At 49.0% G+C, this 25,956-nt stretch overlaps 1 protein-coding gene and 1 long non-coding RNA gene across 2 annotated transcripts in view; one reads left to right on the top strand and one right to left on the bottom strand.

The window, feature by feature from the left end:
- The window catches only part of Dpysl5 (dihydropyrimidinase like 5), an 81,922-nt gene that overhangs the window by 50,348 nt on the left and 5,618 nt on the right, over window positions 1-25,956 (top strand). The window contains exons 3-9 of the mRNA XM_059248587.1: window positions 12,285-12,443; window positions 13,310-13,489; window positions 13,977-14,045; window positions 16,534-16,578; window positions 18,318-18,393; window positions 19,491-19,647; window positions 23,713-23,854. Coding sequence (XP_059104570.1) covers window positions 12,285-12,443; window positions 13,310-13,489; window positions 13,977-14,045; window positions 16,534-16,578; window positions 18,318-18,393; window positions 19,491-19,647; window positions 23,713-23,854 — 828 coding nt within the window. The remainder of the gene's footprint in view (window positions 1-12,284; window positions 12,444-13,309; window positions 13,490-13,976; window positions 14,046-16,533; window positions 16,579-18,317; window positions 18,394-19,490; window positions 19,648-23,712; window positions 23,855-25,956) is intronic.
- LOC131897640 (uncharacterized) lies at window positions 10,488-17,588 on the bottom strand. The gene is made up of 3 exons (XR_009375750.1): window positions 17,083-17,588; window positions 14,964-15,171; window positions 10,488-10,591 (listed from the first exon to the last, which is right to left on the bottom strand). It is a non-coding gene; the product is annotated as an uncharacterized LOC131897640 (long non-coding RNA).

The following is a 25,956-nucleotide window of genomic DNA, read 5'->3' as shown; positions in this document are numbered from 1 at the left end:
GCATGAGTGACAGCTCACAGGGCGGGGGACCTGGAGCTCACTGCACAGTCTGCAGGCAGCCCAGCAGGTCAGAGTGAACTTTCTAGTGCTTCAGTTGCCCTCAGCCTCTTCCAGGCCGCTCAGCTGGTCTGGTCTCAGAATCTTCTTAGCAGCTTGGCTTGTCTGGGCATCTTCTTGGCAGCTTTTACGGCTTACTCTGGCAGGGCGGGACCTAGTGAATCTGGTCAGTTTCAGGGACTTCCTGAAGCTATTTTGAGTTGTTGTTGTTGTCGTTGTTTTAACCTTCTAGGTTAAAGAGCCTCCCTGCAGGATGAGTGTTACAATCTCACAGGAAACTGTTACACAACAGCTATGTAGACCAGGCTGGCCCCCAACTCAAACAGGGACCCACTTCTGTGGCAAGGTATACACTACTATTTCCAATTTACAGAACCTTTTAAAAAAGAAAGCGAATCTTTTATTTATTCTTGGGCAGTTTCCTACATGTATACAATATATCTTGATCATACTTGCCCCCAACTCCTCCTTCCTACTCCCTCTATACCTTTCAACATAGCCCCTGCCCACCCTCATGATTTAATTTTTTTAACAACCATTGAGTCCAGCTGGTGCTGCCCACTGGCATGCTGGCTGAGCTTGTTGGCGTGAGCATGTGTGGGAAACCAGAGCTGCAGGGACTCGTGCATGCAACAGCCATGTCGTGACCAGACAGGTGCGTTTCCCAGCACCCCCGCCCCATCGTCCGCCTTTTGCTCTCTTTCCATCCTCTCTTCCTCGGTGTTCCCTGAGCCTTGAGGAGGTCGATACAGATGTCCCATTGAGAGACGCACATTCAACAGTCACTTGTTTTCAGTCCTTTGGCCAGCTATGAGTATGGAGCCGTTCTGAGGATCAAAAGCAATCGTAAACATTAAGAACGCTGCACACAGTAGGCTATCAGTATTTTATTTCTTCTGAAGTTAAACCTAGGAATTACTATCACAGTAGACCGATGACTTCAGTGAGGGTGACGATGTCTTGCTGTGCTAGTGACAGGCTGTGTCTGTCTCCCTGGCTAGCCTTGCAGAGATTCCTTCATTCTGGGACTTAAAAGGGAATGTCTTAACCATGGGCATGTGTGTCATACCTCACAAAAAAATCACACATGCTTTTATAGTCCTCCCACCAACTGATATTCATGTATTCGTAACTTCCAAAATGGAAAAGGAAAAAAAAACAAAAAACAAAAAAAACAGTTAAGCCCTCTGTGTACACTTCCTTGTTCACAGTCTATTTTAAGCACACCCTCCGGGAAACCCTGAAGCTGGGGTGGGACAGCTCGAGGCACCCCACACCTGTTAGCACAGGAGAGCGTGGGCTTGGTAGTACAAATGCCTAGATTGCAGCCTGGCTGGTCTCCGAAAATCTGGGATGATGGCCACGTCTGCCACATGCAGCTGTGAAGATTAGAGAGACCTACTCCTGAATCCATCCATGCGTGGAGCATCCATCCGTGTGTGGAGCCATGAAGGACAGGACCTTGGAACGGTTTGGGGTCTAATTTCACCAAGTCTTCTGTAGGAAGCACTCTCTTGCTGCCCTGGAGCCGTCCAAGCGTGAGACCCATCTTGGAAGCGTCTTTCACTGTGGGATCTGCAGTGAGCCTTACCGGGCTCCTGCCAATGGGCCTATCGCCGGCCAACCCCGCTGCACACAACAGCCCCAGCTAGAGCAGTTCCCTTTGTGTAGTGGAATTTGTGTCGGAAGGGGAGGAGAACAGGGGCCCGTGGCCAGCCTCCTTCTGACCAGTGCAAGGCCTGCATGCTCCCAACAGCACTCTTTATTAAAAGATGAAAGGAAAAGAAAGCTTGGATTTCATAGCGATTTGCTGCAGGCTGTGGGTGTGCACCTGCTGAGCTGGAACCAACGGATAAGAAGCTCACTGTGTCCGAGTGACAGAGGGCCCTGCTTTTGACTGTTTAAATGCTCCTGGAAGCCAGGGAGTCCGGGGGTGTCAATGCCTTGGCTTCTAGAGCTGGGACTCCTCAGGAATCCCTTGCTAGTCTTCCAGTTCTTGTCTGGGCCTGTGACCCAACACTGTTTGGCTACCTCATGGGTCTAAACCGGGACTCTTTTCCCTCTGAGCCCTAACCTTTTCCCAGGAAATCTGTACCCAATGACTCCTCTGTTTAACCAAAGCCCGACAGCTCTGGGCACCAACTCAGACGCCCTCAAAACAAACCAAGGTCCTCACTTCTAGCAGCAACCATTCCTCTGCCAGGGATGCCTCCTTCAGAGAATGGTGCCACAGCCACCCAGGCTGGAACTTCCTTACCCAGTGTCTTAGATAGTGTCCTATTGCTGTGAAGAGACACCATGACCAGGGAAACTCTTATAAAGGAAAGCGTTTAGTTGGGGCTGGCTTACAGTTCAGAGGTTTAGTCCATTATCATCATGGTGGGAAGCGTAGTGGCCTGCAGGCAGACGTGGTGCTGGAGGAGGAGCTGAGAGTTCTACATTCGGATGGGCAGGCAGCAGGAAGAGACAGTGAGCCACTGGACCTGGCTTGAGCTTCTGAAACCTCAAAGCCGGTCCCCAGTGACACACTTCCTCCAACAAGGCCACACCTACTCTGACAAGGTCCCACCTCCAATAATGCCGCTCCCTGTGAGTCTATGGGGGCTATTTTCTTTCTTTCTTTCTTTATATGCATTAGTGTTTTGACATGGGTCTCTGGAGTTAGACAGTTGTGAGCTGCCGTGTGGGTCCTGGGAGTTGAACCCAGGTCCTCTGGAAGAGCAGTCACTGCTCTTAAGCCATCTCTCCAGCCCATATGGGGACTATTTTCATTCACACCAGCACACCCAGGGTCCGAGGACACTTCACTGCTACAACTGAAAGTCTAGTTCGGGCCTGCCAGCCCCTAGTCCCACCCTGTACCTCATTGCCCCCAGGTCCCGTGCATCGTCATCGCACTGCATTTCTAGAAAAGTCAAGCGCGCAGAGGGGTCTAGGATCATGACCCAGAGGACGCGTGTCTGCCTAGAAGGCGTGGGGCCCTGGGTTCAATCCACACCACTGCTTTAACCGTGTGTGGTGGCATGTGTCTGTCATACCAGCGCTGGAGAGGTAGGGGCAGACGGTTCAAAAGGTCATGGTCACCTTCAACTATTTGGGCATGTTTGAGGTTAGCGACACCTTCAGTCCAAATAAAATTTAACCTGCCCCAGGACCCCTCTTCATTTTGTGTCTGAGCTGGATTTCTGCCTGGCTCCTCGACCCCTATGTCGATCATTCTTGGCTGTCCCTGCTCAGCTACCTCAGCCTGCTTTCCCTTGCCCCAGCTCCTGGCCTTGGGTGAGCCCGGTGACTCCCCTAAAGTGAATTCGCACGTGCTTTTCTTGAACCTCATCCCGGCTCACGCCAGCTTTCAGGGCATTTGGCCTCACTTCCTGTTCTGCTAGGAAGTCTGGGACCGAGAATGTGCCGCCTCAGCCCTCCCCATCGTGGCCCCTGGGGGGGTCTCCTTCTGTATCCACACCCCCTCCCAAATGGATGGCAAGAAGTAGCCCAGCCTAACAGGTGTGAATAGCAACTTAGCTTCCTCATCTGACCAAAGGGGATAGTGTACCTTTTTCATAAGCTGTCATCAAAAATATGTATACAGTAAGTGCTCAGTTACGTTAGTAACAGCAATTTTTGTCTCCACTTGAATGTCCCTTAATCAGCTCTATCCCATTTTATTAAAAACTCCCTCCCCCTGCACATTTGATCCCCTTCTCCTAATACTCAGCCTCGCCTGCTACTTATTTTGCTCCTCCGGTGTCAAAACTTGCTTCTCCAGGAAGTGTGTTTCACGTTCACCCTTCCCATCCCAGTCCCAAAATTCAGACCAGTCATCCCCACGCTGCCACTGAACTCTCACACAGAGTAACACTTTTGTCTGATTGTCATGGTCGTCATCTGAGGCTGGCTGTGGCTGCGTCTAGCTTACAGCAAAAACCAAGGAGAGCCAGGTGGCAGTGGCAGTGGCGCACGCCTTTAATCCCAGCACCCGGGAGGCAGAGCCAGGCGGATCTCTGTGAGTTCGAGGCCAGCCTGGGCTACAGAGCGAGATCCAGGACAGGCACCAAAACTACAGAGAAACCCTGTCTCGAAAAAAAACAAGAGAAAAAAAATCAAGGAGAAACGCATCCCAGTTCTCAAAACAGCCTCTTCCTGGGCCATAGACATGTCGAGGGATGGGAGTGAGGCCAGGGTTCTTTCTCTCTACAGGTGCTCCTGGCCCACATTTCCTGATCCCCGTCATTGCTACCACCTCGGTAAATACAGGTTGACAACATTGCTAATTGCATGAATTCCAGGTTAATCAAGGTTCATGCACTCGGTCCTAGTCAGAATTCCCTCAGCCCAAACCAAACAGGTCCATTCTCCATCCTCTTCCTGTGCCTTCCCCCCGACTTTGCCACACCACATCCTGCTCTGGTTGTCATACCCACCTCCCTGGCCCAGTGTGACCCTCCCTTCCTCGAGTCCTCTTGAAAGTGACGTTCTCCATCATCCTTGAGGACTTTGTCTTGTACGGGCTTGTGTCCCCATAGCATCCTGAAGTCGTTTCGACTGGGAATGAGCATTTCCCCCTCATTCTGTTTCCCAGTTGGACTCTGCTCCAAAAGGTGTTTATATTCTTGCTAATGAAGCCCCAGCTCCACAGAGGACAAATGACGTCACTTCCAAGTCACAGTTTATTGAGCTCCCGTGTGCAGGCACAGGGCTGGGTACTTGACATGCATGATGGCACTGAATTCTTTTTTTTTTTTTCTCCCTGCATTAGTGTGTTATATGCGGCCAGATTTGGCAGCAAGCATCCAAACCCCGCCCCCCCCCCAGCCATCTCTCCAGCCCCTCCTCTTAATTCTCATAGTCACCCCCATGAGGGCTCTCTTCCCACCTCCGTGTGTAAAATGAGCATATGGAGTTCAGAGTGGTTAAAAATTGCTCAAGGGTGTAACAGCTACTAAGTTACAGAACGGGGGTAGGGGGGGACTTTACTGAAAAGTCAGGGTTAATGAAAGCGAAAAGAGATGGAAATTTATAAAGTGTAATTTAAGAAAGAATTTGGAAGGAAAAATGAAGTCAGATTTTCACATAGTGCAGGCCAGTCTCAAATGTGTATGTAGCTGAGGCTGCCCATGAACTCTTCGGCATCCTCCTGACTCCGCCTCCCAGGTGCTCAGGTTGAGGTGTACACCACTACATGCGCCTCTGGAATAGGATTTAAGCCTCCATCTGCCCTTCCGCCCCAAGTCTGATTCATGCCGGGGTAATTTTGCCTCTGGGTTTAGTATTTGAGTCCCTGAAGTGTCAGGCACACAGAGAGGAATGTGTTTACCCTAAGGTGTGTTGTGAATGGAACGCTGCCGGTTTCCTCTGAAGAAAGTGGTAAGGTGTGAGTTTTTGATACAGGAATGCTGCGGATGCGCGCACTAAAAAAAGGTCATGACGACATAGGGTACATAGTGAGTCCCAGGTCAGCCAGAGCTACTACACCGGGAGACTGTGTCTCAGAAACAAACAACAACAACAACAATGCATTGCTGTCCAAGGGTTAGTTTCCAAGAAGGCCAACGAGCACCAGACGACTAAAAGTGAAGGACGTTTCCCCATGTAACATAGAAACCACCGAGCCAGTGGTCTTTTTCAGTCCTTATAGAGGCTGTGAATGTTTTTAAAAGTGAAAGAATTTGGCCATTCTTGAGAAGCAGATTCACGTGAACAAATGCTAGCTTCAGCAACTGCATGGAGATGCGTTTACAAAGCAGAGCTGCACGGGCCTGATTACTGTTGCTGCAATGAAATACTTCCGGCTGCGTGATTTGTGCTGAAAAAGGCTTAGTTTGGCTTGTGATTCTGGAGGTCTAAGGCCGAGGGGCTGCGTCTGGTGGTGGCCTTTTTTGCCAGCAGCGTCCTAAGAGAGTGCAGGGTGTCACATTGCAAGAGACAGAGGAGACAAGTATGTGGCTATCTATTCTCTGGTCTTTCTTCCTGTAAGACCATCAGTATTAAGTCATGAGGCCACACTCCATGACCTTATTTTAATCGCCTCCTAAATCCCCCCACTTCTAAACATGGTAATAGGATTGTTTCTACCCTTCTGGTATCTCTCAGTGGGGATTCAATTTTGATACACAAGGACCACTGGGAAGTGGCATTCAAATTATATCCAAACCATAGCAACATCAGATACCTTGTCATTTGAATCTCAGTATAACTCCCTGTAAAGTGGGTTTTCCTTGGGCCATACATCTGTAAAGCAGTATCGCAACGTTTCTCTTACATACACACCCTTGTGATTCTGCATCTGGGAGTGTGCGCATTAGGGAAAACCGGTGGATTGGCCTTGGCCCAAGTACCTTCTCAACAGCAGAGGACAATGGTTAGTTTAGTTAGTTAGTTAGTTAGTTAGTTAGTTAGTTAGTTTGTTTGTTTTTGCCTTGACCTGTTCATTCTTGGCCCTGGAGCAAGACAGCCACATTGGATGGGGAAGCATTGTGGGAGGAGGTCAGGGGGGATCACTATAGGAAACTGGAGGAAACAGTAAGATCTGTAGCAATGTGATAGATTTTAAGAGAATGTCCCTTCAAAGCACTTTGCCCTGAGAAAGCTAAGGAGGACCAATTCATTGTTCCATCCTGTGTCCAAAAATAAACCCCTAAATGACTGTAGTATCTGCGCAGTTTGAGGGTGGGTGTCCGGTGAGCATGCAGCCCCCTGCATTTCCCCCATAGGGTGCTCTGATGGAATGGCCTTCTGACGTATGAAGATGACATGCATAAAAGGTTGAATTTTAGTACCGGTTCCTAGTCTTGGCTAAGTCTATGCCTGGAAACCGTGTCATAAAGTGGATTATCATTAAGTATGATTAGCGGTTTTCGAGAACGAATAAAAGTGGCATTCCTGGGCATCAAATGAATCCAGATTTACCCAGCAGTATGCCGTACATGTCAAGAACAAAATATCAGTAGCCTTTTGGAAGTAGTAAAATGATGTTTCACGCCCTGCCAAAAGTGCACCATGGTGTATTGTGACTACTGGTTAGATAAATGGGCTTCATGTCCACATTAATTGATAGAGATGTGAAGTCCTACAATAAGGGGAAAGTCATGTCCATGGAAGGCCTGGTTGTACAGAAGTGTGTGTATGTGTGTAAACGCACGCAAAAGGCTTGGATTGCTCCATGGACAGTTTTGGTCAGCCACCAAGTTCAAGGAGTCCTTGATGGGTTCAGCTCTTCCCTGGTCAGGCCTGGGTTGTTGAAGGTCTGCAGGCCCCATGAAGTTGCACTTCCACTTCCTACCTGCCGGTGTGCATCTGAGTGTGGGCTCTGCTCACACATGCGTGAGGATGTTCAAGCATGAGGTGAAGCAGTTCATGTCCACGGGAACAAGTTGCCAAGGGATACGGACCACTTGATAGCATCGTGTGCTAGATAAACACAGAGAAGTACGTCAGCCTCAGAGCAGGTAATAGTGGAGACCATTGGGGATATCAGAATTAATATTTCATTTAGAAAGTACCTCAGGCTGGAGAGACACTCAGCAAATAAGCCACTTGCCATAGCGTGAGGTGGGTGTGTGAGCTCTCCCATAATCCCAGCATTTTGTGAAGTTCAGTGACAGGAACCCTGGGGCAAGCTGGCTAGACTAGTCAAAAGTGCAAGTCTTGGGCTCAGCGAAAGACTCTGCCTCAGTAAACACAGTGGAGAGCAGTTAAGATGCATAACTGATGTCAGTTTTTGGCCCTCACGTGCAGCCACACATATGCAAATGTATGTTTGAACACACAGATGCACACAAGAGAATGCACAAATGAACACATGTGCACACACACACACACACATGTAAATGCATGCCTGAACACGAAGATGCCCACATATGAACATGAAGCCACACATGCGCACACACTACGGACACATACATATCCAAATACACAAAAAAAATCTCATCTGGGGTGTATCTCAGTGGTAAAGCAAGGGTTTAACATATGAGAGACCCTAGATTTGACCTCTCCCGCTGCCCCCCCATGATATTTTTAATAAAAATTAAAAGTTTAAAATATCTGAAGCAAAAATTATAAAATTACTAGTATCTGATAAATGTATGTGATAGGTTATATGGGCAGGTTTTTAGTCTTCTGTGACATTATTCTGCATCTGAAATATCTCATAACTGCAACATCTTTTACACATGGAGACATGGCTAACTACATTTAGTTTTAGCATCTTCCAAACTGATTTGTATAATGCGTATTATAAAGATGACATTGCTTTCCGTGTATGTTGTAAAATTAACATATCCCGTTGAGTAGATTTTAGAAAAGAAGGAAAAACAAACTACTCAGGACCAGTCACCCCAAAACAGCCATCATTAATGTACTTGGCATGCTTCCTCCCATGTTTCCTGTGTGTGACTTAGCATAGCTCCAAGCCTCGTGTGAACACACCGAATCTGCTTCTCTGCTCCCTGCAGTATTGCCCTTTTTTGTTATTACTTAGCCTCTGTGCTGGCTAGCGTTTTGTTTACTTGACACAAGCTAGAGTCATTTGAGAAGAGGAATCCAACTGAGAAAATGCCCCCACCAGATTGGCCTGGGGGCATTTTTTTTTTTTTTTTTGATTGCTGATGGATGTGGGAGGTCATCCCACTGTGGGTGGCACCACCCCCGGGCTGGTGGTCTTGGGGTGTATTAGAAGCAGGTTGAGCAAGCCGTGGCTTTACATCAGCTCTGCCTTGAGTTGCTGCCCAGACGTCCTTTGAGGATGGACTGCGATGTGGAACTTTCCTCCCCCAAGGTACTTTTGTGGGTGGTGTTTCATCACAGCAATAGAACCCCTAAGACAGCATCCATGATCATCATCTTAACTGCCTGTCGCTAAGCATCATGCACAGCTCACCTAAGCAACAGTTTTTGTGTAAAGAGTCATGATATGTGACAGGCCCACAGCCAAGTATCCTTAAACACGTCCTTCCGAAAGCATGGGGACAGGACAGGGCCTTGATCAGTGATGATCTCTGCAAGGCCTTTAAGTGGGGTGACGATGAAAAGGTCTATCACTTCTGTGATGTCCTGTTCTTGTGAACACGGAGCCCAAGGCATTCATCCTGGGCATCAGAACTGTGCCTGTTTGAAAGGTCGGTTCTGGCCGGGCGGTGGTGGCGCACGCCTTTAATCCCAGCACTCGGGAGGCAAAGCCAGGTGGATCTCTGTGAGTTCGAGGCCAGCCTGGGCTACCAAGTGAGTCCCAGGAAAGGCGCAAAGCTACACAGAGAAACCCTGTTTCAAAAAACCAAAAAAAAAAAAAAAAAAAAGAAAGGTCGGCTCTGTGTTTGTGTGTGTGTGTGTGTGTGTTTGAGTGTGTGTGTGTGAGTGTGTGTGTGAGTGTGTGTGTGTGTGTGTTCCAAGTATCCCGTAGCTGCTACCCTGCAGGTGTGCATGCATATGTGTGGTTCTGCATGTGGAGGTGCAGAGGGGGCCCATGGCTGCTCCAGATGACAGCCAGTAGGCAGGGAAGTCAATACCACCACTCTGCACGTTTTCAAGAACTCTTCAGTTCCCATAGTTAGACTCCAGAGGATGCTGCTTGGGGTCTCTGGCGACTTGTACTCCTTTCCCACAGGGCTCAGAGGCTGTGTCTGCCTAGAACCCCGGTAACCCATATCTACACCATTGCTGGTCCCTGGAATTCCTTGACTAAAAGCCAGGAGCCGTTCCAGGATCTACACAAGCCTACCCTCTCTTCTTGGGGATCAGAACACAAATATGTGTACACTAGGTCTGAGGGTAGCATTTTACAGCAATGGACAGTTTTTAGGCCTGTGTGCTCAGCCTGTATCCAGGATGGAAGTTGTGAGATAGGGCAGACTCCAGGGGAAGTCAGTGTCTCTGCTTTGTAGCTCGGGTTCAGAGGCCCTTGGAAGGAGGATAACGGTTTATTAGCCTGATGTGTACGGTCATGCATTTGAAAATTTGCAAATGAATTGCCTTTTCTACCCTTGCCTCGGGGATCCTGACTCCTTTACCAGTGTTCTCCGTGGGTCCGTTTTTTTTCCCCATCCCTGGCTGCCGCTGTGCTGTGCGGAAGGGACAGCCCTGGAGACCCAAAGAACAAAACAATTTAGGGAGTACAATGCTAGTACGCCAGACGCCCCCGTGTGCACGTGGACAGGCAAGAAAGGCATGGCAGACCGAAACAGAGTACATCCACCTGCTGTGAGGATGAATCAGCCCGGCGGGATCCAGCAGAACCAGGAACAGAAGCCAGCTCGTAAACTACAATCTGTGCCCCACCCCCTCCTCTCCTACCCCCCCACCCCGGTCCTTCGTGTATTACACAGAGCTAGCGCCCTCTGTTGGCTGCTTTAAGCAATGCAAGAAATCAGACCGCGGAGACGCTGAGATTTTTTTTTTTCATTCTTAATTGTTTGGCTGTGGGACTCTTTTTTTTTTTTTTTTTTTTCCCCCTTCTGGTGCCTTAGTCCCCAGCAGTTTCTCTGATTTGGGATCACGGAATTTGACTTTATAGAGACGTCAGCTTCATCGGGCTTTTTCACCCCTATGGAAAAGAATGGAATTAGGATGATTAAACACACCCATCAAGATGGCCCTTTACCTCTCCATAAGTGAGATTTGACTCTCTCTTCCAATTGTCTAGCCAGGAGGTCAGCTCCGTGTGTGAAGAGCCCTCTCTTGGTTATTTTAATCAATAACAGCAGGGTTTGGGAACAGCACGTTTACCTGAAGCATCCTTTGGGAAATGTCAGTTTCAGAAGTTCACAAAAGTCACATGTTCAAGCAAGTTTTCCTTTTTGAGTAATAGAGGAATTTAGTATGGGTTTAATCACTTTTTTCCTGGGGGTTTGCCTTGTGATTGTGAGTGAGGCTTCTTAAAATTTTCTTTTTAGGGGCTGAGGAGATGGCTCCGTGATCAGAATGTTTACCTCACTAGTGTGAGGACTAGAATTCGGATTCCCAGAACCCAGCCTGGAAAGGTGGAGTCAGGAGACCCCAGAGCAAACCTGCTAGCCGGACTGGCTATACCAGCAAGCTCTGGGTTTGATTGAGACACCTTGTTTAGTGGCTAAGATGGAAGAGCAATCGAGGATGATTCTCAACATCCACATTGAGTTTCCACACACATGTACACCCACGTGCATACACACACACACACACACTTGTGCCCACATACATGCAATGAGGCACGCACAAACACACATGAGAAATGAGGCGGGGGGGGGGGGGAGGGATCTTTTAGAAGTAGTAGCTTGTGGAGCCTGTGAATTGAGTCACCTTTCACTAGTAAATTAGACGTGCATCTAGAAGTGGTCTAGCCCAGACAAGACAGATAGAAGTGAAGCTACGAGGCGGATCTTTGTGAGTTTGAGGCTAGCCTGGTCTACAGAGTCAGTTTCGAGACAGCCAGGGCTACACAGAGAAACTGCCTTGAAAAGAAAGAAAGGGGGGCGGGAGGAAGAGGAGAAAGGAAGGAAGAAAGGAAGGGAGGGAAGGAGGGAGGGAGGAAGGAAGAAAATAAAGCTAATATGCTAGCAGAAGGGAAAAGAGGACTAAAGGGCTGATGTTGAAGATGTAAATGAATTTTAAGTAAAACAGCCTCAGAGTAAGTGACAGAATAAAACAATAACTTCATACTACTGTATTACACACACTATGGTTTAATGTAAGTGTGTGACTAGATCACCAAGTTTTATCTTACACACTACGGTTTAATGTGTGTGTGTGACTAGATCACCAAGTTTTATCTTACGCACTATGGTTTAATATGTGTGTGTGTGTAACTAGATCACCGAGTTTTATCTTACACACTATGGTTTAATGTGTGTGTGTGACTAGATCACCAAGTTTTATACATGAACCCTTGGTCATGCTTCACACCGTGACAGATATATACATATACTCGGGCCTTTGATTATGTTGTCTCTTTATTGAAGTTAGCCGAAAGTCACTTGGAGGGAGACCCTACTGGGAAGGTGGGATCTGGCCTTGTGACATCATGCTAAGTGCTTTTTCCAAAGGACCAGGTTGGAACTCTGCGTGGGGAAGAAGCGGGTTTGTTTGCTCTGAAGAAAATCATCCCTCGCACCTCTGAACCACCCCTTACAGTTTCCCAAGCCTCGCTGTGTTGGATCCTCACAATCTCCGCGGTTGTTCCAGGTGCACCCTGAGCAGCGTGTCTCACCTGACAGTGGCATGAGTGTGACAGAGTGTGACCTTTCCTCTTCTTCCTTCAGGCGGCACTCGTTGGAGGCACCACCATGATCATGGGCCATGTCCTGCCTGACAAGGAGACCTCCCTTGTGGAAGCCTACGAGAAGTGCAGGGCTCTGGCTGACCCCAAGGTCTGCTGTGACTATGCCCTCCATGTGGGGATCACCTGGTGGGCACCCAAGGTAACGGTGCTGATGGAACCCCCAAAGAAGACCCCAGTGGTCTGGTGCACAAAGGGGTGTGTAACTGAGCTGGCTGGGGCCTGATGCTCTTCTGTGTGTACAAACACTCCCCACCACCACTCTGGCGTCCCTATGTGCCAAACAAAACATTTAGGAGTCCATAAAGATGGTGGGGAGGGGGACTGTCCTGCCTATCTTAAAGGACCCATGGAGGGAAACCTGCTCCCTTTTCCCCCCAGGGTACTCTTGAGCAGGGAGAATGAGGATTATGTAGGTAGAAGTATAGAGGGGAGAAACAGATAGGAACACAGGATAGCCTCGGGAAGGCCTGGGCCAAAACCCACCGGCCCCTTCTGGCTCTTCTAAAGGGCTTTTCAAGGAACGCCAAGGGGTGGAGCATAAGACCTCCCCCAGCACAGCCAAGTGCAGACCATCCCAGACACCTGGTGACCATGCACGTGGTCCAGCCATCCCCTAATGCAGCCCTGCTGTGGACAGCAAGCTCGGGTCTCACTAGGAAGCTTTTGTGGGTTCCCACAACCCATTTTGCAGCATTCACAGTGAGCATCACATTGCAGCAGAGTCCAAGGCCATGGACCAAACTCGGGAGCGCTGGCTCCTTGCCCTGACTGCCGGGGCTCAGGATGTCCCGATGTGTACACGAGGTACCGTGAACAGCTGATGGGGAGGACCACGGAGCGGTCGGCTCAGGCACAGAGGGCTTGTGTGTGCTGGAGTTTACAGCGCTGAACTGAGGCCTCTGAGACAGTTAGCCTCAGCCCTTCTTGGTACTTCCTGGTCCGTCTCCTCACCGGGCCAGCACCTGCTAGTCCTCTCTGGCACTGACTTTGCATTTTGCTCTCCAGGTGAAAGCAGAAATGGAGACACTAGTGAGGGAGAAGGGGGTCAACTCCTTCCAGATGTTCATGACCTACAAGGACTTGTACATGCTTCGAGACAGTGAGCTGTACCAAGTGTTTCATGCCTGCAGGGACATTGGGGCGATCCCCCGAGTCCACGCTGAAAATGGGGAGCTCGTGGCTGAGGCAAGTCAGCAATGGAGGTTGTTGGGTGGGGGTGGGGCCAATGGACACAGCGCACAGGGACACCCTGGCCACTTGTCACTGTCCTTCAAGGTTCTCGTAATTCAAGTAATTAGATGGTGTGAGATGTGAACATCTGGGGTGCCAAATCTTGGTCTGAAATCCAAACTTTAAATGTGTGTGTGTGTGTGTGTGTGTGTGTGTGTGTGTGTGTGTGTGTTTGTATTAAAATATATATATTAAAGTCTCTCCTTATGTCCTTATAATCTAAGCGGTTTTTTAAGTCTTAGGTAATCATTTTGTATGAATGTTATGATGTAAGAAGTGAGGAGAGAATTAGGAGAAGTTTACAGCATGAGATCCCGGGGTTATTCTTTGGAAAGTGTGCGTTACAGAAGGAAGACATGCCTGGCATACTTTACTGCCCCTTAGGTTTGGTAGTTTCTTGTATCTCTGTAATTCAGTTGTCTTTCTCCTCACTATTATTCAGGGTGCTAAGGAGGCTCTAGATTTGGGCATCACAGGTCCAGAAGGAATCGAGATCAGCCGTCCAGAGGAGGTAGGAGAAAATTCCTGTGTCTACGGTCAATTTTTTTCATATAGACTTCCTGCATTCACTAGCTTTCTGTCACTGAAAATAAACCTGAGAGAAAACTTATTATTATTATTATTATTATTATTATTATTATTATTATTATTATTTTGTGCATGCTCATCGTTTCAAATAATTCAGTGGATGTTTCCACTTGGGCAGAACGTCATGGTGACAGGAATGTGTGGCAGAGGAGAGCTATTGACTTGATGATCAACCAGGAAGGAAGCAGACAGTGAAACAGGAAGTGGCCAGGGGAACTACCAAGGAAGGACCCATCCCTATGACCTCCTTCCTCCAGCTCAGCCATGCCTTATGTTTCTAGAAATACCACCACTATCTAGGGACCAAGAATTTGTATCATGAGACCATGGGAAACTTTATGTATTCAAACCGTAACACTCAGGCAATCTTTTAGAAGAAATGTCAAAAATATGTTACATAGCAAGCTTGAGGCCAGCCTGGGCTACATGAGACCCTCTCTCAGAAAATAAACAAAGAAAAATAGAATTATGTCATTTTCAGAGGGGAAACATATGTTGCATCATTTTCCCCCATGGGTGAAATTCCCATCTAGAAGCTTCCCAGGGGAAAAAACCTATACTGAGGGTACCTTGACCGTCCTTTGGAAGGACAGGGTAAACCCCGTCATGCCCCATTTAGTTCTAATCTCAAGGCTTTGGAGAGACCATTTCGAGGGTCACTTTATCCATAATTGAGTGCAGAGACAAAAGAGACAGACAGAGCCTTGGTGTGTTAGAAGAAAATTAAGCTCGAAGCCAGGACTCTGCGCTTTGGTGATGAGATTCTAACTGAGGAAGGCCTTGAGCCCTTCCCACCAAAAACAAATCACGGTGTCCATGCTCTCTCATCCATATTACTCACCAGGGTGGGCAGGAAAGGCCCTGCGGCCCTCTGCTTGTACCCCTGTGCGCACTTTCATAGGGCATTGACATGGATATCCAGTAGTCTGCTGCTGAGAGACTCTGCTCTGGTGGAGGCACGGTAGATAAAGGATACCTTCCTGTGCTGGTCCCCTGTTCAGACACAGTCACCATTCGCAACAGAAAGCAACCTCTCTTTTCTTCAAAGCCTAAAACGCAGAATAATGGGAGGACGGTGTGGAATCTGTATTCCCAGGTCCAGCAAGACTGAGGCAGGAAGAGCTCAGGTTCCAGGTGGGCCTGGGCTGGATAGCAAGAGCCTCTCTCTGGTCAATCAATCAATTATAGCGGGGTAGTAGTTGGAGCTCCAGGAGATCCGATGTGACATCCTACCATCACCCACGAGCCAACTTGGCTAGCCTTCTTCCCACCTTGGTCCTGTCCCTGCTAGTCACTGGTCTAAATGTAGGTCCTGCTTGGGCACCTCAGAATCTGTAGAGAAATATGCACCAGGGTTGGGAATGTAGCTCAGTTGATAGATGTTTGCCCAGCATGCATGAGATCCTGGATCTATACCCAACACCACATATGACTGAAAGTGGGGTATGCACCCACAATTCTAGCACTTGAGAGGAGTTCGAGGTCACCCTCTGCTATGTTGTGAGTGTAAGGACGGCCTAGGTTCCTGGAGACTCGGAGCACTTGCTCCACAGGGTGGATCTGTGACAAGGTTGACGCAGGGCCAACTCGGACTCAGGCTTGAGCTGTCTCTGCCAGGTAACAAGAGGAAGAGCCAGGCTTGGTAACAGCAATGATTGTTACAGTCAGCATCTACTGCTTAAGAGGGACGGACTTGGGTCTGTGCCAGAGCAGACTGACGGTCCAGAAAACATCTGACAGGGGTCTAGAAATGGTTTTCGTTGGCCCAGCAGGGACGGTGGGTAGAGTGATGCTGATCTCTGATGGATAAAGGCGAGGGATGCTGCAAACATCCTGCGGTGTGCAAACAGCCCCAACCATAGAGAATGCTTGGGCTCCAGGGTCAGTAATATTAGGGTACAGAAACTCGGATCTGGGCTAACCTCCATCTTGATGTGTGTGTACTGCATTTCTGTGGTAGCCACTGAGTGAATGCACTAGCAGACAGGGAGAGGTGAGACTCTTAAGTTGTTGTTTGCTTAATATCCTTTCATTGCCTTAAGACATTTTTAAAGATTTCATTATTACCTTGTGTATCGGGGGAGGGCGCCACAGGACGCCTGTGGCAGTCAGAGGACACCTCTGTCGTTTCCAAGCAACCATTTCATGTCACCTGGCTTGCCTGGCAAACACCGTTAGGGTACCAAGGTGCACCTGGTATCCTAAATCCTGGGACTGTCTTGCCACGGAGGTCCTAGTGGTTGGGGCCTGGTGTCTTGCCCCTTTTCCACACCAGTCCCTGTGGATGCAGCCAGCCCCTCCTGCTGCGGATGCTGCTCCAGTGCTCTCTGGACAGAGAGCTCTCAGGCAGATGTGGCTGGCTTGAAGGAGCCGGGACGGTTGGTTCTTTAATTGCCCCTTGTTTTCCACAGCTGGAAGCCGAGGCCACCCACCGCGTCATCACCATTGCAAACAGGGTAAGTCGTCGTCCCCCCACCCTCCCCACCCTCCCCACCCCCCCACCCCAGTCCTCCACACTGGGACCGTGGTGTGAACTCATTCTTGTCTGGAGGCCAGTGCCCCAAGTGGCTCCCGGGACCCCGGCTGAAGGGACGTGCATTAGTCCCAGAGTTCCTGGTGTGCATCCTGCCCGCCCCAGCTCTCTGCCCCGCGCATTGATGAAGCTGGAGCACTAAAGCGGAGATTCATTGCTCAAGTATAAGTGGCTTAGGGAGTTAGAATTGAACCCCGTGCCGCTGGGGCCTCTGTGTTCCAGCTTCTATCCCGGGTTTGATTCAGGAAAAGCCGTTAACAAGGCACTGGCGGAGCGTGGCGGGAACCAGCTAGAGATGGTGCCGGAAATCAGAGCCTTGCTCTTAATCTGATAAATACATGCTTTCAACCTCATGCACATCATGCACATCATGCCCCCTCTGATCCGCTACTTCATTATCTGAAATCCGAGTGGCGGCATCACTTACCCTGCTCCGTACAGCTGCCGGGGCTCAGGGGAACCAAAGCAAGGGAAAGTACTTTGTGCCATGGAAAGACCATCCTTTCCTGCAGGATGTCACTGAAGGGTCTGATTTGCTCAGATAATCTGAACTACCGGCTCTAGAAGGATAGATTTCCCATAGCGTGGTTCCCGGATGGTAAAATCAGCACCATGTCAGAATTACAGATTCAGATAAACAAGCTCTTGAGCTCCAGAGAAACCCAGTAAATCAGAAACTGGGATAGTGCCCAGCATTCTGTATTGAGAGGATGTCTGTTTTCTCCCAACCCCGTGATTCTAATGAGGGCTCCTGCTTGGGACCTTCCCCTCTGGAATGGCCTGGGCTGCCCAGAAGGATGGAAACACAGAAGTGTGGTCTTAGGAATGTAGAGGACAGGGAGGCTGCCTATCAACCAATCCTAGGATTAATCAGCTCATGCTAGGCACCTCAAAGCCCCTGTCTCCTAACTGGATAACCAGTGAAGGCACAGAATGGCGTCTCGGAAGGTTTCCTGTTAGCTCCTTAAAGGTCTGGACATTGTTCTGTTGTCATGACAACAGTTCTTACCAGATACTTCCTGGTGGACACCCAGCCCACAATCAGGAAGGGTCTGACCAACCATCAGCTCCTTGGATCTTAGTGCAAAAGTGCCCAAAGACATTAGGCCATGGGCTATGTTTGCACACTTCTGTAGAACAGCTGATGCATATGACAGTCCAGATGTTACAAGATCAGCTTTGTCCAGCCTAGCCTCTGAGCCTGGTTTTTTTCTCCTGGGTACATTCTGTCTGTTGATAAAGCGACCTTCGGACCACAGGCATCAAAATGTCAGATGTAGGATGTAACACATGACTGTTTCTGGGTCATCATGTTTATGAACAGAAAAAAAAATGAAGCAGGAAAAAACCCATGAGATCAGAGAAAATCTGAGGTTTAAACTCACCAGCTGCAGCCTGAGGTCACCTCCTGGACTAGTGGTCCCTGATGCTGGCTTCCGTCTGCTTCCGCCTTGCCCCACACAATTCTGAGCGCCCTGTTGTGTGCTCAGACCACCAGCCCTGCATCCCGAGCGTGAACTCTCATCTAGGGATGAGTGACGCGTGACACACAGGGATATATGTTGGTACAGGGCTGATGGAGGGGTGGTTTGGGTGCGTGGCAGCTTTCGGGGCGGGGGAAGGGGGCAGGTACCGCGACTTCCTGCTGTCTCTTGTCTTCAGACTCACTGTCCCATCTACCTGGTCAATGTGTCCAGCATCTCGGCTGGGGATGTGATCGCAACTGCTAAGATGCAAGGTAAGTGTCCTGGTACTTCGTGCTGTGGGATCAGAGGAGGAGAAGGGTCCGTCAGCTCCCGTTCTGCCCGGCTTGACTGCTGAGACCAGGGCTAGCCTGCCCTTCCCATGTCTTCTCAGAGCGCCCTGAGCTAGCCTGGGCTCAGTAGATCCAAACCAGCCCTTCTCCTCACATGTGTATGCATAGCAGCTTTCCGGAAATGTCTGTTACCTTGACCAGGTCAAGTAAAATTACAGTCCTAAATTGACTCATTAATTGATGTCCTTTGGGTCTGTTATGTTGAACTAACAGCTACCTTGGGAACTAACAAAATGCTAAACCCGTTCCAGTGGGCATGTGGGGGGGGGGCCTGGGGGAGCAGGGTGAAATAACAGTGTGTGGGCCCCCAACTTCCCTTTCCCACCACTTGAACCCTGTATCTGACCCTCGAGGGGCATTTGTGTGACTCCCAGTACAGACCTCCTGGTAGTACTCAAGCTTGTAGCCTGGGGTACTGGTAAGGGGTACTTATCAGGGGTACTGGTAACAGAAGAAACAGAGTCAGTGTAGAACCCTGTGGGTGTAAGTCAGAAGCGTGGGTGCCACAGCCTTCATAACCTTTTGACTTCTGGGCCCCACATCCTGCCTCTCCTTCAGCTGAGGTCCCTTGAGGGGTCCCAGCTGGACTGTTGGCTCAGCTTGCTGATGGACCCTTCCCCTGACTTTCTGACTTCCGAATCTGCTTCTGGATTTCACTCCAGCAGCTCCCAGAACCAGCACATCCCCTGCCTGCCCAGAGAACAGCCTGGACTGCCCACTAGGCCTGGCAATCCGTGCATGCCCTACCATCACCCTGCCTCACTCCCCCACTGCTATCCGTACACAGCCAGGCCACACTAGACTCCTCAAAATTCTCTCCTATGCTCCCTGGCCTCGAAGTCCACACCTGTCTCTGCCCAGGGTCAGCCCAATAAGAAAGTCTCTGGGCCTTTCATGCCTAAGCTGGGGCAAGCCTTTTCCTGTTTGCTTTCGACTCCTTTACCTGTGTAGCGAGATGTGCAGCCCAACCACCTCACAGACCAGGGCCTTCCTGGTTATGCTTTCGACTCTCCTTCCAGGGAAAGTGGTGCTGGCCGAGACCACCAACGCACATGCCACGCTCACAGGCTTGCATTACTACCACCAGGACTGGTCCCATGCAGCTGCCTACGTCACGGTGCCTCCTCTGAGACTGGACACCAACACTTCCACCTACCTCATGAGCCTGCTGGCCAAGTAAGGGGTTGGAGTCGCACAGCACTCCACACAGGGGGCCTCCACATAGGTCTTTCGGGTGATGTCTTCCAACTCTAGAAACCAAACTTGACCTGGGTTTGGTTCTGTTGGGCCCTCGGGGTGATTTTTCTTGAACCTGTCCCCAGCTGTCCCTTGCTCTATCCTTTGAGCGTCTCTGACAACTTGATTTGGAGTGAGACCATTGACCAGCATTTCAGAGGCCATTGACACCTCACCCTGAAGCCCAGTGGGGAGCTGGGGGTAGGACCTATCCTCCAGCTTCCTGACTAGTCACTTTGTTACTGCAATACCTGAGAGAGCCAACTTTTAAAAGAAAAAGGGCTTCTTTTAGCTCCTTTCCAGAGATACCGTCCTCCATGAAGGCTTTGGGAGCAGGCTGCTAGGACTCCACATCTCAGTGGGTCAAGAGACAAGAGAGCGGAGAAGTGCAGAGAGTTACCTGATTTTCTTTCCTTTTTATTCATCCCAGATTTTCAGCTCTCAGGATAGTACAGCTTGTATTCTTCCTCCCTCAGTCCTTTCTAGAAAAACCCTCACAGACACACCCAAAGGCGTACCTCACACATGCCCTTGCAGCTCTTACTTCAATCCGGTTGGCGTGGAGGTTAGCCATGCTTACTGTGACCTCTCCCTATTATTGCCTCAGTTTCTCCCTCCTTGTGTGTCCCTTCCTCCTGCTGTGCATTCCTTCCTTCTTTCTGTCCTCTTCCCCGTCTTTCTCCATCCCTGTGATACCCTCTTCTCCCGACCTCCATTCTCAATCCCCGCTCTGTCTAATGCTCAACCCCAACCTGAAGAAAACAGCCCAAGGAACGTTCTGGATTTGGCAAGCCACCGTCATGAAAAGGTTGGTTTTGTTTCAGGGACAGCTCGCAGCTTCTTTAGCCTCTGCTAGTGGCATTCTGGGAAGAGACATTTCTTTCTCTTCCCTTTGGCTGTTAAAAGTCCTGTCTAGCTTATAGTTGGCTCCTTGACCAATTCCCGTCGCCGCCGCCCCCCCCCCCCCCCCAGCTCTCTCCGCTCATGCTGGAGCAGGTGGAGGAGGAATGAAGGTGGGAACATCTTCTCCCTGCCCAGGCGTGTTTCTCAGTCAGCTTCCAGTACCAGCAAGGGCCCTGGTGAGGCCACTTACTCCAGGACACTTTCTGTAGTGCCCCAGCCCGCAGGAACCTCATGGGGCTTGACTATCGCTTTGGTGGGAGAGCAGGCTAGACCACCTGTGTCTCACCCAGAGCTTGGATGTAGGCTAGATTAGCAGGGACAGTGTCCCAAAGTCCCTCTCAGCCCCTGGAAGAGAAGTCTGTCGTCTTCCAGCCCTGACGTGAAGTTTGGGTTTCCGGAGAGGGTAAGAGGCACACATAACTAAGCTATACTGGTCAACGTGTGGTCTTGCCCAACATTGACTCATCACTGTCCAGCTCCAATCTCTCCTTAAAAGATAGTCTGGCAAGTTGTCCGATCAGTGGGAAATCTCTTTGCAGAGAGACAAGTTTTTCCTCTTTTTCCCCAAGCTTCCAGCCAGTCTCTCAGCATGAAGGTTTCTGGGGAAACTCTACTTTCTTGGGGTCCATTGTTTCAAGAGTCTGATAGCCAAATGGAGGTACCCACGTGACCCAATAAATAAAGTGGAGAGCCACTGTGGAAGACACGTGATGGCAGCTTTGGGCCTCTGCATGCATGCATGCACACATGTGCAGCCACACACATGCAAACACACACAACAACCATTTTTACATATTAAAAAATAATACTGTAATAAAGACTAGGTTCAAAGTCAGAGTGTCCTTTGAAATATTCCACTTGCTACAAAAAAAATTTGCCAAAGGAACAAAAATACAGTAAGTGTTCAGTCTACCTATACTCAAACAGACAGGAAAAGGAAGCATTATTCATTGAATAATTAATTGACTTTAATTATTTAAATATATTCTCATGTAAGAATTATGATGTCATATGGTAGAGAAATAGTCTTAGTTCCTTTTTAATCAGTGCACATTATAAATGTGTGCTATTTTATAGGATTCAGGGCACAATTTTAACTATTTATAGGAATTTATGATTCCTATAATTTTCTCCTGTAACATGTTGTTGGTATACTTTATGTGATGAAGAATGCTAGCTGGTAAACCCAGACATCAGTTACCTTTCCTACAAGAGAATCTGAGGGCCAGAGAGGTGGCTCAGCAGTTAAGAGCACTGACTGCTCTTCCAGAGGACCCGAGTTCAAGTCCCAGCACCCACCATAGCAGTTCACAATTGTCTGTAACTCCAGTCCCAGGGGACCAGAGGGTCTCTTCTGGCTGCTCAGGCACTGCATCTATATAATGCGGAGCTATACATTCAGTCAAAACACCCATAAAATAAAAAGGAATTAAAAAAAAAAGAGAGAGAGAGAGAGAGAATCTGAGTTGCTCACCCATCATTTCCTTTATGGTGTCATTTCCCAGGTTAAGCTTGAATAAAAAGTACAAGCCACATTTGTCCTTTATTTTCAAGTCTGGTTTCCTGGGCAGGTAAAGACAATGGCCACCAAACCTGACACCTGAAGTTTAATCCCCAGAACCCACATGTTAGAAGGAAAGCTGTCTTCTGATCTCCATGCTTATGCACGCGCGCGCGCGCGCGCGCGCGCGCGCGCGCACGCACACACGCACGCACGCACGCACGCACAAATAAATAGATAAATAATAACTACAAAAATTAAAATTTTACTACTATTCATTCACACTTGCTGAGTGGTACCTGCTTCTGAGGAAGTTAGGTGCTCATTTAAAGGGTGGGCGTTGAGCCTGAGTTTCGGGATCCCTGATCTGTTCCCCATTATTCTTTTGGAATCCCCCCTAGTCTAAGCCTCACCTGGGTATCTGAGGATCTCTGAGAAGAGAGCAAACCCTTAGATCTCATCATTTCTTGTGGCCTCTGCAGGTGCAGAGGGTATGGGGAGGCTCAGGGGTTCTAGAACACTCTTGTTCTCCGGACATCTCATCCTGTCCCTGTAGCCTAGGCTGAGGTCAGCCCTACCACCCAAAGAGCTGAGTCATCTTGCTGTGGACTTGCCAGGGACATTAGTCTTTGGCAAGAGCCTTAACTGTTGGGCCTGCCAGGTCTGGGGAAAGACAGCCCTCTGTGTAGCCTGACCGGTAACTGTCCAAGAGCCTCAAAATCTGCCCCCAGACCACATCACACCCTGTTCGGCTCCCCGGGCCCCTTCAGAGTGGGCAGCCCATTTAGCCCATGTGCTTATCCCCAAGACATGAGACCCTCGGGGGCTCTACAGGGCACTCCCAGCAGTGTCCCTGGTTCCGCATCATCTTGCAGCAGCCAAGTTCCTGCGAGGGTTGCTTTGCCCTGGTGGCATAAGCATCCTCATCACTGCGTCTTCCGGTCCAGAAATCTCTGAAGGGAGGGGCGTCCATCTGTCTGCCTCCCTCCCTCTTTGGCAGAGAGCTGGCCACAGCATGCTTCTCTGAGTACCCTTCCCTGGTTCTGTATCCGCCTGAAGACCTTGTCATGGATGGCACTGGTGAACTGGTCATCAGCTTCCAGACAGTGGCTTGTTAAATCTTGGGACGCTTTCTCTTGAGCGCTGTGGCTCCCAGCCACTTAGCAAGTCTAGCACTGAACTTGGAAAAGCTTTGTCAAGCACCTACTATGTATGTCCTGCTGGGACAGTGTGGGGCCAGCGAGCTGGTGAGAACGAGTTGGCATGTGAGCCCTGGACATTAAGATCACTTCTGCCATCTCACCCCAGCTAAGCTCTAAATGGTGGGCAAGTCCTCCGCCCACTATCTTAACAATCACCAACCCAAGTATTTGCAGAAGTCTCGCGGAACATGCCCCGCGCATATGCCAATTCTATAGATGGGTAAATTGTTCACTTAAATGAAAGGAACAAACCACTAGCAATCACTCAGCAAGGAAGCAGCAAGATCAGGTTGGAAATGGATCCTCTAGGTTCCCAAGCCCAGGCTTTCCCCTCAACCTGTCCCCACCCCCTGGGACATCGGTCTCCTGTCCCCTCACTCGTCACTTTTCTCTCCCCAGTGACACGCTGAATATTGTGGCATCAGATCACCGGCCATTCACCACAAAGCAGAAAGCCATGGGCAAGGAAGACTTCACCAAGATCCCACACGGTGTGAGCGGCGTGCAGGATCGAATGAGCGTGATCTGGGAGAGGGGAGTGGTAGGTGTCTGCAGTCTTGCCCGCACTGAAGATCCCAGCCAGGCCCACTCTTAGGGGGTGTGTTAGTCAGGGTTCTCTAGAGGGACAGAACTGATAGAGTGAACATACACACACACACACACACACACACACACACACACACACACACGTATATACAGGATCTTGAAGAGTACCTCACAGGCTGGTCCAACAATGTCTGTCTCCCAACAGAAAGTCCAAGAATCCAGTACTCATTCAGCCCCATGAGGCTGGATGTCTCAGCTGGTCTGTAGTATATGTTGGTATCCCAACAAAGTAGGCTCTAATATCAGTGAAGGAATGCTTCAGCAGCAGTTTAGATGAACTTGCCAGCAAGAGTGAGGACAAGCAGGCAAAGAGAAAAAGCTTCCTTCTTCCACGTCCATATATACCAGAGAGTATGGCCCAGCATCAGGGTGGACCTGCCAACCTCAAATAATCCAGTCAAGAAAAATCCCTCACAGGTGTGCCTAGCTGCCTGGGTTTTAGTTAATTCCAGTCAAGAGTCAAGTTGACCACCAAGACTAGTCTTCGCAGGAGAGCTGACCCAGTCACAGCTCGCTCCTGTGTTACCCAACAGCAAGGCAAAGAGGTTGGTAGTGTCAGAAGGTGGCAGAGGTCATGTTTAGTTAATGTAGTGTCACCTCACACTTATATGCGGGGGAGGCTCACCCCATTTCATTAGAAAGTGGTAGGACCTGTTATTGACATGTGAAAAGTTCAGAAAAGCATAAGGAAAAAAATTCCATACATTTGCTACCTAGAACGTTAGCATTTTGGTGTACTTCTGAAGTTCAGCGCATGTACTGGATCTTTCCTTCTGGTTTTGGAGGCAGGATCTCGCTCTGTAGACATGTTTGGCCTTGAATGTTGGGCGGTCTTCCTGCTTCATCCTCCCAAGAGCTAGGATTTTAGGTGGAGGCCACTGTGCCTGGCTACATACATTATTTTAGTAACTGGATTCATCTTGATTTTCTTCATATTCTAAGTCATTGTGAGTGTCTTCCTAGAACTCTACAAAGTTGTGGGCTTTTTTTTTTTTTTTTTTTTTTTTTTTTGGTTTTTCAAGACAGAGTTTCTCTGTGTAGCTTTGCGCCTTTCCTGGAACTTAGTTGGTAGCCCAGGCTGGCCTCGAACTCACAGAGATCCGCCTGGCTCTGCCTCCCGAGTGCTGGGATTAAAGGCGTGCGCCACCACCGCCCGGCAAGTTGTGGGCTTTTTATTTTTTTTTTTATTTTTATTTTTTTTTTTTAAAGATTTATTTATTTATTTTGTATACAGCATGTATGACCAGAAGAGGGCACCAGATCTCTTTACAGATGGCTGTGAGCCACCATGTGGTTGCTGGGAATTGAACTCAGGACCTCTGGAAGAGCAGTCAGTGCTCTTAACCTCTGAGCCATCTCTCCAGCCCTGTGGGCTTTTTAAAAAGCTGGTTTTTGCTACTTGTGATCTAGCTTAGCTCTTCATACACACTAGGCTGGAACTCCACCACTACCTACGTCTCTAGGCTCAAAGCGTCTTTTTTTTTAAATTACGACGTAATACTCCCTCCAATGGGAATACTATATTTAATTCTTCCTTTGAAACTTTTGGCTATTTCCGGTTTTCACACTTCAAATGCTGCTGTAGGAGAGTCCTTGTTCGAGAACGTCACCATTTCTAATTACTTCCTTAGGACAGATTTCTAGAAGGGGATTTTTGGGTCAAGGGATATGAATATAAAGTTCTGGGTATATTTTGTCTAATTGAATTTCAAAACAGATAGGGGCTGGAATTTCATTTGAATGCCACCTGTTCTGCCCATGGAGAGTAAGTGTTTTTCGGTCTTGGTCTATCATGGAAAACTCCTAACACTCAGTATGAGCTCAAAGAGATTTGAAGTCATAAACACTAAGCCATCTGCTCAGGGTGAGGCTGGGACCTAGGTCAGGGCATGTCCCTTGAGGAGAGATCCACAGCGGCAGGGCAGGTAGCTCTCTCAGAACACATCTACAGTGTCAGGTGGTCCACAGTCCACAAAACATTAAGTGGAAAAGTCTAAAAACAGTTTGTAAGTTTGGGGGAGTTGTTTATTTGTTTGA

Source organism: Peromyscus eremicus, chromosome 22 (genome assembly GCF_949786415.1).
Source record: "Peromyscus eremicus chromosome 22, PerEre_H2_v1, whole genome shotgun sequence".
Lineage (NCBI taxonomy): Eukaryota > Metazoa > Chordata > Mammalia > Rodentia > Cricetidae > Peromyscus > Peromyscus eremicus.
This window is presented reverse-complemented; position numbering and strand designations above follow the sequence as displayed.